Below are 11,141 nucleotides of genomic sequence, written 5' to 3'. Positions count from 1 at the left end.
TTGGACTTTTTGGTAAAATTTATTTTGCAAGTGTTTAAATGATACATGTTTCCAGGGATTGTCTTAACAATGATGTCTTCCATTTCTCCCCTACAACCAGTTGTAGTTTTTACTTACTGTTGACACAAACTGTACAATATGAGAATATACTGTAGCACAAGGGGCACAAATGTTCAACTTGAGTACCCTTGATTAGATCCAAACATGTTCCATCAAGTATCAGAAACAGACAAAAGGTATACTGTCGGTACTGGTATATGTCAAGTCTCTTTGACTTAATACTTCCACTGTGGTTTTTTTTTTATCAAAGATGTATCATCTCTAAAATCAGATTCAGAGATTTTAAACAAACTTACAGTGTTCTTTAATTCTCATTTTTCTTTAAAAAGACCGTCCCATGTGCTTCGACTCATTAGCCCTGAACACATCAACATTGTCATCAGCGGGCGCTGCTCTGGAGGAGCCAGCATCAGGAGAGATATACTGTACATATCATGCTCCAAGACATATGAAGGCATTTCATACAATCAAATATATTGATTAAAAACAGTCAGTGAAACTGGTTTTTTACATAATATCTGCAGAAGCAATCACAGGGACTAAGGCAGATAAATTGAAAATTATAATTATTGTAAAAAGACCAGCTAAATTAAAAGAACAGCACTATGTGCAGCAAGATGTGTGAGTCGTTTAAAAGAAGAAAGCATTGTTCCATAAGTGCCTTTCTTTAAGTGGTCCTTCCTACTTTATTTTCAAAGACCTTTCTTTTGCTTAGAAAATCAAAAAACCAATGAAAAGGGATGTGGCAGAGAACAGACATGAACAGGAATACAAAAAAAGAAATAAGGACCCTCCAGTTCAACCTTCATCTTTTGTAGTGTTTTCCTCTAGATCCTCATCACTGTCTAAATCACTGTGGAGCCTTTTGGCCATGGTATTTCTGCGTCTCTCGTCCTTGTTCCCCTTCTTTAGCTGAACTGGTAATGGTTTCACTGGTTATACAAAGAGAAAATAGGATGGGTTGAATGGAAAGCTATTGTAGTTGTATATTTCAAATTCTCTAGGAATAAAAAACTCTCACCTGCTGATTGTACAAATTGGTCTTCAGCTCTGCCGCCATTATCACTGTGACTGGCGGTAACCGTCTCTTTCTGTTCCTCGTCTGTGACAATTCTCTGTCTCGCACTCTCGAAAACAGACTTAATCACAATTGAATCCTCATAGATCTGCAGTGGTAAACAGAGATATGTGCACAAGACACACAGACGCAGACACACACACACACACACACACACACACACACACACAAACACACAGATAATCAGAGCATGGGTTGTTCTTCACCACATCAAGATCCAAACCCATTTACGATTACAATAACAGCTCAGGACTATACAAAGCGTGAGCAGAATGGAGACTGTGAAAAATAATATTGCAGCTTTCAAATGAAAGAATTCCTTGGGGTTCACCTGAGATCCTTCCAAGTTATAAGTCTGAGCATTGTGACACAGGAGGAAAATATCCTTTTCCAAATCCCCCACACTTCTGTACTTGTGATTACGAACACGTTCCTGTGAAGCAGAGGGTCAGTATCAAAACCTTAAGGTGACCAGTGGAGTAAATAAGGAACTATTATACAAGAAAATAGAAGATTATACAAGAAAATAACACAAGAAAAAAACAAAAGTACAATCCAAATGTTGCAGACAGCGTGGGCTTTTGTACAAAATGAGGACTGTGAATTTTGTCCCCAATCACTTCCACTGCAAGTGCATCTGGAAAAGATCTTTTAATAGCCAGTATGAACAGGAGGAATGATTAGTAAAATCTCTTTTAATGTTCATAAGGGCACCTGACTGTTGTTTTAAGACAGACTTGAAAAATAGTGAACCTATCCTTTCAATTTGGAACAGAAACTGCCTCAATGTTATGTCGACATAAATACTTTACCAGAGTAGATGATTTATGATTTTGTTTTATCTTTCGGAGATCTATTCTTTAAACCTTTTGATGTGTTACTGAATCTCAACCTTACAGCTCAAGTTTTCTGTAGCTATCAAGCTTGTTAAATGAAGCATTACTTGTGTTTGTAGCTGACTGATTAAGCAAGATGTTTTATATATGGCGTCACTTGCTGAGTATTCAAGAGACTCAAAAGTACAGTACAGTACAAAGGAAAGAAACAAAGTAGGAATATTCCACTCTTCTCTGCTTGGTAGCTTAGGTTTCAAGTTGAATGATTTTTGGAGTCAAGCCCGTTGGTGTCATTCAAATGCGTTGGCTAGTGAGCTGTGGTTGATGGCTATTCCTGGTTTGTGTGCATCATACGTTATTTTTATTCATTGCGTCAACAAATGAAGATGCAATCTTCTTTTAGCGATGTCAGTCGGTTGGTCGGTCCACCCCCTTTGGTGCAGACTGAATCATATACCAATGACTTAGATGGATCACCGTTCCGTGATCCTCTGACTTTTCCTCCAGCACTACCATGAAGTTGATGTTTGTTGCTTTGAGTGAAATGTCTTGACAAATATTGGATGGATTGCCATGAAATTTGTAAATCCATCTCCCCTTAGGGTGAATTGTATTAACTTTGGTGATCCTTTATCTCTTCCATCAAAATTTTAACTTGCATGATACGTTGGTTTATGACCAACCACCTGAAAATTGATGTCATTTCCGTCAACCTCTGCTGTACTTTGCATTTAGTTCAGGAAATGCTAACTAGGACTACAACTAACGATTATTTTCATTATTGATTAGTCGATTGGTCTACCAAAGCCCAAGATGCAACCTAAAATGTCCCAACAAATAGTCCACAACCCAAAGACACTCAGTTTACTTAAAATGATTAATCGATTATCAAAATAATTGCAGATTAATTTTCTGTCAATTGACTAATCGTTGCAGCTCTGATGTTAACAAGAAAACACGCTAACATGGTAAACATTATACCTGCTTAACACTGCCATGGTGCTGTAGCATTGTCATTGTAAGCGTGTTAGCATGCTGACGTTAGCACTTAGCTCAAAGCAACTCTCAGTACAGCCTCAAATTGCCACTAGACTTGCTTTGTTTCCTAACTTTACATCTAAACCTAAAATAAAAGATGTAATATACAATACTTAATAAGAAGATTTCATCCATTGATGTCACCTCCCTCAAGTTTCAAGTATCTTAAATACTTCCCCAGGCAATGAATATCAAGTTAAGTGAAGCCAGTCAAATAAAGATCCAAATCATTAAATTCGGTACTCAAATCTGACTTGGGTCATATCCTGTCACTCCACTCCCTCACCTCTGGTAGCTTATAGGTAGCAAATAATTTCACTAGTAATACTGCACTTGAAGTATTTGAAGAATTCAAAGTGCATAATTCAAAGAAATAATATGCAATGAATGAAAAATACATCAAAGTTTAAGTTGTAATGATAGTTAAAAGTTTAAGCATATTATATAGTTGACACCACATTAAGTGTTTTGGTAGTCAATACACTGTTGTGTCTTTGATGTATTATGTATCTGTTGGAGTTTCATCTCCCTTTATGCCCTTGATTTTATTTCAGCAGCAAAGCTAACAGTGGTATCTGTATGCAACTTGAAGGTTTTCAATGACACATACCCTGATCCTTCTGAAGTCCACAGGCTTTCGGATCAGCTCGTAGTACTCAGGTACCTCCTTCTTAGAGGGAAGCTGAACAAATCCTTTACTTATCTGTCGACCCAACCTGGAAGCATAATTTGAAAGTTCACATAATCTCACTTTATCAAGAAACTGTTTGATGATCATGTCAGGCTGACATTTACAGAAGCCCAGAACAACCATGGTTGCTCATAATGTCTTTAAGGCTTAGGTAATGACTTATCTTGTTATCTTGGGATAACAAATCCTAAATTTGCGGTGCTCATTTTCCCGTTTCAAAGCCGTTCCAAGATAATGACTCAATCACACTGTTATCTGCAGTTATCAGATATTGTTTCCTCTTAGTCACCAGTTAAATGTCTTCACAACACTAGATAACGAAGATGCCACAATCCCAACTTGATGGTGCCAGTGATGTTGAATCCTTGCAGAACTGATACAAACAGCACTCAAATATGTCTTTATAATATAAGAAGCGAAGACTTTCAAGGTAGGTTTGTTCGCAGCACTGAATTATTATGTTGGAATAGAGAAATATTTATTCCAACATAACATATGTATTTATATCTTTTCAGCTTGATCCAGCAGCAAGTGATGAAATGAGGCTTGAACTATAGCAAAGATATTAAGAGTTGTGACCCTGGTTTATGTAACTCAGCTACTGCAAAACTTGAATGATGCGACAACTAAGAAAACTGGATTCTGATCTCCATCACAGAATTTATACAATGAATTTTTATTATGTGGATTGTGTTGCTTCTATTGGTTTGAGCAGACTAGCTGACAGACAAGCTAATAAAATTATAAAATTATTATATTGTATTTTTTTTTTTTAATCAGCCATACTAACAATGACAAACTCTGCAAAACTATTTCTCATTAGCCTCGAGTGTAGTTTGTGTTTAGTGCTGCTATAGTACTTGCTAAACATGTTGTGGCTGCATGTTAGCATGCTTGGGTTAGCATTTAGCTCAAAGTACCTCTATGTCTAAGTTTAACTTCACAGAGGTTGTCTTACAATATTCCACCACACAGATTGATTGATTTTAAAAATAGATTAAAAACAAAACAAAACATATGGATGTCAGTTTAAAAGTCATGATGAGAAATAAAATCTGATATTTTAATTATTATATATATATAACATGTTTTAGTGACATGAAGATTTTGAAAAAGCATGGAAAGACATAAAAGTTATAGTATTCTGGAATAATAAAATTATGAATTTATGTTAATTGCCTTTGCATACACTAATAAGATAATTATGTTGTCATTTTGTGTGAATAACTGGCCTCAACACTTTGGGCTCTGGGCTTCCATAAACTTAACTGTTAATATGTGAAAGAAAAACTGTTTTTCCAGTTAGTTCATGCATTTGGACTAATACATTAATATAGTTGCATCAAAGAGTCAGAGTCACAGTCCACGAATAATTAAGCGTCCTCACCCATCCTTGTAGTTAATAACCATATCAACCAGTGTGTTCAGTTGTCTGGTGAGCTCAGGTGGATTAGGAGGCAGTTTCTCAGCCGGTGGACGTCCTCGCTTCCTTTTGACCTTTTCGCCAGTTTCCTGCCCGGCCTGGAGCTCTTTCTCTCCATGACGATCACCTTTACGTTTCTTCAGACTGATGTCCTCTTCCATCGCCTCCAGGGAACCGTTTTCTCCTGCTTCAGGCTGCAGGAAGAAGGAGCAATGGGTGGGGACATCTAACAAACAAACTCAAACAAAACTTATAGGTGGTAGAGTACTGTGATATAGATGAAACATTGCAGTATAAAACAAAACATACACTGCAGATATTGTACACACAAAGCCTGCCACCTTCTTCCTTTGTTGTTAAATTCATACCTCAACATAACAAAGACAATAACAACTGGGGGAACGGTAGGAAAGAAAGACTGATTTGCATTCAAAACTCTTCCATTTCCATTTATTTCCAACTCTTCCTCTGACTTTCATGTGACAGTCGTGATGCTAGAAAACAGTAAACGTTTCCAAATATTAATTTGCCACAAAGGCCACAAACCTGAAGCACTTCAGGCAGCACCCTATAGAGTCGAAAAGTCTAAAACCCTCAAATTAAAGCACTTGCAATTTCCAGCTAATTAGCAGCACTGGCTGGAGTTTAAGTATTCAGATTTATAGAGTATGGTTTTGTATTTGAATGACAGAGGGGTTATTTATTTATTTATCTATTACAATAGCATCCGAATTCGTATTAACTGGAGCGACCCCGACTGCTGTGCTGTCTCTGCAAATTTAGGACAGATTATTTTATTTGGAGGCTTTGATGTCAGATGATTATCGAGGGGAGGCGGAATTTTTTTTTTTTTAAAATTGCACAATGAGTGTGAATACATTTGAAGAATCCACGCTATATCAAATCTAAAATGGCCAATATTACATTGAACATTAACGCATATTTTTCCTGGTTTGCATTTTGCTTTCATGCACACAAATGAGACAGGAACATGATTTTAGTTGTGTGGTGTTGGACAAGTGTGCCTGCTGCATCCTGACTTATTTTCAACCATTTCATTGCTCCTTTTTCTGACTATCTGCTGCAACCACTGTATTTCCCACAAAGGCAATTAGAGGCCAGAAACATGAGTATGCATGCAGCAAGAGCGACTCTAGCAGCAGCAGCAGCAGCAGCAGAAGCGGCGGCGGTGGCGGAAAGAAGCAGCAAACCCGGCTGGAGAGAAGAGGAGGGAGGAAATAGGGAAGGCATGGTGTCCAATCCACACAGAATATTGATGCATCAATCAAACAGGCACATACAGCAGCACTCACAGCATAGCCTAATACAGCATGCACTTGTGAAAATGTATTTCTCAAGGACAGAGATGATACCATGCTGAAATACTAGGGCTATATTCTGCACACACTGGTCAAAGGAACAGTAACAGCACCATGCAGAATAGTTACTGGAAAAAATGATAACAATTGCCAAGCCTCAAGAAAATATGACTGCTGGTGGCAAACGCTGTGATAGAGAGAGAAAAAACATCAAAACGCATGCCTGCACTCCCCAACCAAAGAGACATGGCAGGGAATTGAGTTAGAAGGAGACAACAACACTAGAGAGGTAACAAAAGAAATCCTGCTCATCATCGCTCGGCTCAAACGTAGGCTTTGAAAGCCCCGCTACTCTCTCTAAGGGGCTGCAATCGTTCCAGCGGAATACTGGAGGGATAGAGGGGTAATCCTCAAAGATGTATCTACAACACAGCTGAGAGCTGCCTGATTGACTGTGCATGTGCGAGTGGAAGGGTGTCAGTGTGTGCATGTGATGCTCCATGCCTGTGCTATCTCCTAACAAGCCTGCCTCTTCCCTGACAAATCTGGCAAAGATTCCTTCTCATCTGTTACAACACACACCTACACTCCCTCTCTTCTGTCCCCCCCCCCACTCCTGCTTGCTCACACACAGACACACACACACACACACACACACACACACACACACACACTTCCACAGAATAAACTCAGAGACACTCACTCTCCTTCCCTGGCTCGCACGCGCACGCGCACATAGACACGCACGCACACACACACACACATACACATATACACACACACACATTTTATCCATCTCTTCCTCTCTTCCCATGCGATGTAGCCTGGCTGAATCCTGAGCCCGAGAAGAAAGACATGGAGGAGGATATTTACCTGACTGCAATCTGCAGGCTGGCTATCAGGATCGACTGCAGCTGTGGGGGAGAGAATTAGCAAGCCAGCATAGCGGCGAGCTGCTAGTCTCTTCATCAGCTGATCACTCAGAAGCAGAGCCCAGAAGGGGGGAGAATAAAAGCGCTATGTTTTCATTTACAAATCAATGGGCTGGGGGAAAATACAAATGCCATACCCATCTCCTGTCTGCAGCTCTCCGAAGTCTTTTTCCTGACTCTGGAAGGCCCCGAGCTTGTCTCCCTCTGCATGTTTTTAATATCGAGTGTTGCCAGACGTTTTTTTTTTTCCTCCCTTCCTACCCTGCTGTTAAAGTTATCGGGTCCATTTTTTTTATTTTTTTTATTATTTTTTTTTTTCTCCTTTAATTTTGCATCGCGTTTCAGAGGGAGCGTGGCATTCAATGTTAATGCAGAGATCTTCGAAACACGAGTCCAGCCTGCAGCAGTAAAACGGACACTCATGGTTCATACAATAGTGGACATGCTTGTGTGTGTGTGTGTGTGTGTGTGTGGTAGGCTATGAGCAGCCCCAGAATTCCAACAGAGTGATTAATGCATAAATATTGACTCAGATTACAGTTGATTCCTTTGCCAAGACAGCAAGGAAAACATATCTTTGCAATACTGAACTGTAACAACTGCAGTAAAAAACTGGACTTTTTCTAGTTTGGGCTGATATTCACACACATCTGGTTTCTGTGAATCAATTAGTCTTTTTTTCCCTAACATGTGACAAATTACTGCAGGAAAACAGCTAGCACACAATGTTAGAACTCACACCACAGGAAAGGACAGGCTACGAAAGAAAATTGGATGGACGTAAAAAACCCTGTTGCATGTTATCCAAATAATATCAAACTCATGAAGACAGAGCGCTGTCCTTTTGTATAAAGCAGAAACTTGGCAACTGTAGGACCTGAGCTGCTGGGATTGGAATTTTAAAGAAATCATGATGCACATGAGTTGAACAGCTCTGCTTTCATGCCATACAGTTAAGTCGATCTTCCAGAGGCTAGCCAGGGCCATTTGTCATACCTAACTTTTTACAGTCTAATGCTTTCTCTTGTAGCCTTTCTTTAAGCAGAAAGTTTTTTTTTTCTAAAAATAAAATGCTTTTATGAAACTAAAGGGGACATATCATGCACATTTAGGTCTATTTTTTTTTTATTCTGGGGCTCTACTAGAATATCTTTGCATGATTTACAACTCATAAAACTTCTTATTTATCTGATACTGGCCCTTTATGCAGCCCCTCAGTTCAGCCTCTGTCTGAAACAGGCTGTTTTAGCTCTTGTCTCTTTAAGCCCCCCCCTTTTGATGAGACCAATCTGTTCTGACTGGCCAGCTTCGGGTGATTCTGGAGACAACATCAACAAACATTAGTATTATGATTTCACTTTTTTTTCTCGTTCTGGCGTGCGCAAACAATCTGATGTCATCGTGAGGTGGAAGTAGAGATAACATTACGAATGCAGCGTTCAGAGCAGGCTGAAACCCTGGCTTTTTTTACTTGAAGGGAACATTTTAACATCCTTTAACCTCAAATTTTGGACCTCTGACCATGTTTAACATAGACTTCTGACACCATAATATTATAAAAAATAACAGAAAATCACAAAAAAGCATGATATGTCCCCTTTAAATATTCAGGACCTGCAATAATTTCAAGTTTTGAAAATGGTTGCATTTCTAGTCACCAGGCGAATGTCTAAAGAAAGTCTAATAGTCACTTTCCTTTTACCTCTGTTTTTGGTCTCCACTCCAACTTAGCTGCGAAATGCTCCAATATATTTACCTATACTATTTTCTAACTGTCTGTTTGCTGTTTGGTGCTGGGCTGGTTGTATTCAGTACATTGTAAGAGCTTTTCTGCTGAAAACAGCTGCCTGTTGCTGCTGAAAATGATGGTGTTAGCGCGGTAAGAGTGAACCAAAAAAAGTAAGTTGTAAAAGTAAATTTGCAGGTCGTTCATCAAAAGCGACCCCTTTCACATTACACATCGTTATTGCTTTAAGCCAAACCTAGTTAAATCTAGATTGGTGCACAGACATATGTGACATCAACTTTTTCAGCTTGAGCCCCTACCACTTCAAACCAGTGAAAGGAGCACTGACATAATTTGAATTTGACTGACATCATTTGAAATAATGAAAACTGTTCCAACTTTGGCAGGAAATAATGTGTAAATGTGGGACCTCATTGCTCATATTAAGAAGCTGTTTGAAAAAAAAAAGTCTGAGTTGGGTGACAAAATCCACAGCTGTGCAAAAATGCATTTAAAGTTTGAAGTTTATTTGAAGCTATATGAGGCTTCAGCCATCCAAATTACTCAAATCAAGTCAATATGCGTCAAAGTTACTGTGCTTTAAGTGCCAAATTCCCTCTTTTTGTGTCTATCCTTCCACTGCAGCTGAACAGAAAAACAGTCCGTCGAGACACAGAGGGAATTTTTTTACTAAAAAAAAACTGTAACTATGGGAGATACACACTTTATTTGACTAACTCACATTATCTTCAGATAAACTCACAAACATTTCTGCTCAAAACGAGGACTGTGAATTTTGTCTCCTCATCACTTACATTGTAAACGCATTTGGAGGGAATCTTCTAATGGTCAGTATGAACAGGAGGAATGAGTACAGTGAGCAAAACCCTGTATCAATGTTCATTTGGGCTCCTCACTATTGTTTTAAGACAGGCTTTAAAAATTGTGAGCCTGTCCCTATATATAAGTTGCAGTGGGATATGATATATATTTAGATCTTTAAGAGGCATATATTATGGTTGATGAAATGACATATTAAACTGCAGAAACCCTGACATAAACAAAAAATACAGGCAGCACCACTTGCAGACTTGCAGTAATATATCATTAGCCAGCAGATGTCAAGAACATGCGAGATACAGTACCATACTGTCTACTAATACTGTGCACAATGGCTCAGCATATGGTGGATTCATCTGCATGGAACTATTACTACTCCTTTTCCTTGCATGCCTGCTTCATATGACATTTATTGTTTAAAGATGAAGGGAAGAATGTAGCCCTCCTTTTGTTTTCTTTTGAATATGTTTTAGATAAAAATATATTCTAATAAAGTTGTAAAGTGCAGTGACGTTGCTTTAAATAAATTGTAGGCCAGTGTGAAGTGACTGGATTAGCTAACCCCGGTGAAATAGAAATATGATTTCTGTATTATGTTCCCAAGAACCACTTGCTCAAAACCGCTGACTGTTACCATGGCAACAGCAAATTTTGATGGTGGACCCTGTATATCATTGTGTTGTATTGCCGTTGCTGGGAAATGACTCAGAGTGCTCTCAGTCACACATGCACAAGCTCTCAGTAATGGGACACAGTGACACGCTTGGAGGGAGGCCGCCATGTGGAATGACAACATAATTTTATACGTCTACCCTGTCTTTTCATGGAAGGTTTCTATCTTCTACGTCCAAGTACCACCACTGCTTCAAACAAGCAAAATGTAAATCATCAGGGACATACAGAGCTTTGAATGACAACCCAGCTACTGTGTCCACGCATGTTTCACAAATGCCAATAATGTCGTCATGATTGAAATGTTTGCTAATACTTAAAAAAAAAAAAATTTTTTGCGCTTCTATGATTTCTTATAATTAAAACCCGATCACACATTTATTCACCATCAGTTTTCTTTTTAAAACTAAACTAAATATAGACGCAGTTGCAGGGCTGATGCAGAAATGAATTATTGTCCCATATTTCATGCCAACATTACCCCATTCCTGCTTTTCTCAGACAAACACTCTTCTCTTGCTATTGA

At 38.7% G+C, this 11,141-nt stretch overlaps 1 protein-coding gene across 2 annotated transcripts; it reads right to left on the bottom strand.

Annotated features, from left to right (window-relative positions):
- LOC137171001 (probable global transcription activator SNF2L2) lies at positions 1-7,982 on the bottom strand. 2 transcript variants are annotated; one of them, XM_067574710.1, is made up of 6 exons: positions 7,319-7,982; positions 5,091-5,320; positions 3,623-3,728; positions 1,470-1,571; positions 1,082-1,226; positions 1-992 (listed from the first exon to the last, which is right to left on the bottom strand). In XM_067574710.1, exons 1-6 carry the CDS (start codon positions 7,412-7,414, stop codon positions 859-861), a joined length of 813 nt encoding a protein of 270 aa, XP_067430811.1. In that variant the 5' UTR covers positions 7,415-7,982; the 3' UTR covers positions 1-858. The 2 variants fall into 2 exon arrangements, with proteins under 2 accessions (XP_067430811.1, XP_067430812.1); XM_067574711.1 differs by having other exon boundaries at positions 7,515-7,979.
- Positions 7,983-11,141: the final 3,159 nt, after the last annotated feature.

This window comes from Thunnus thynnus, chromosome 19 (genome assembly GCF_963924715.1).
Source record: "Thunnus thynnus chromosome 19, fThuThy2.1, whole genome shotgun sequence".
Lineage (NCBI taxonomy): Eukaryota > Metazoa > Chordata > Actinopteri > Scombriformes > Scombridae > Thunnus > Thunnus thynnus.
The sequence above is the reverse complement of the archived record's forward strand: the minus strand, read 5'-3'. Positions and strand labels throughout refer to the sequence as shown.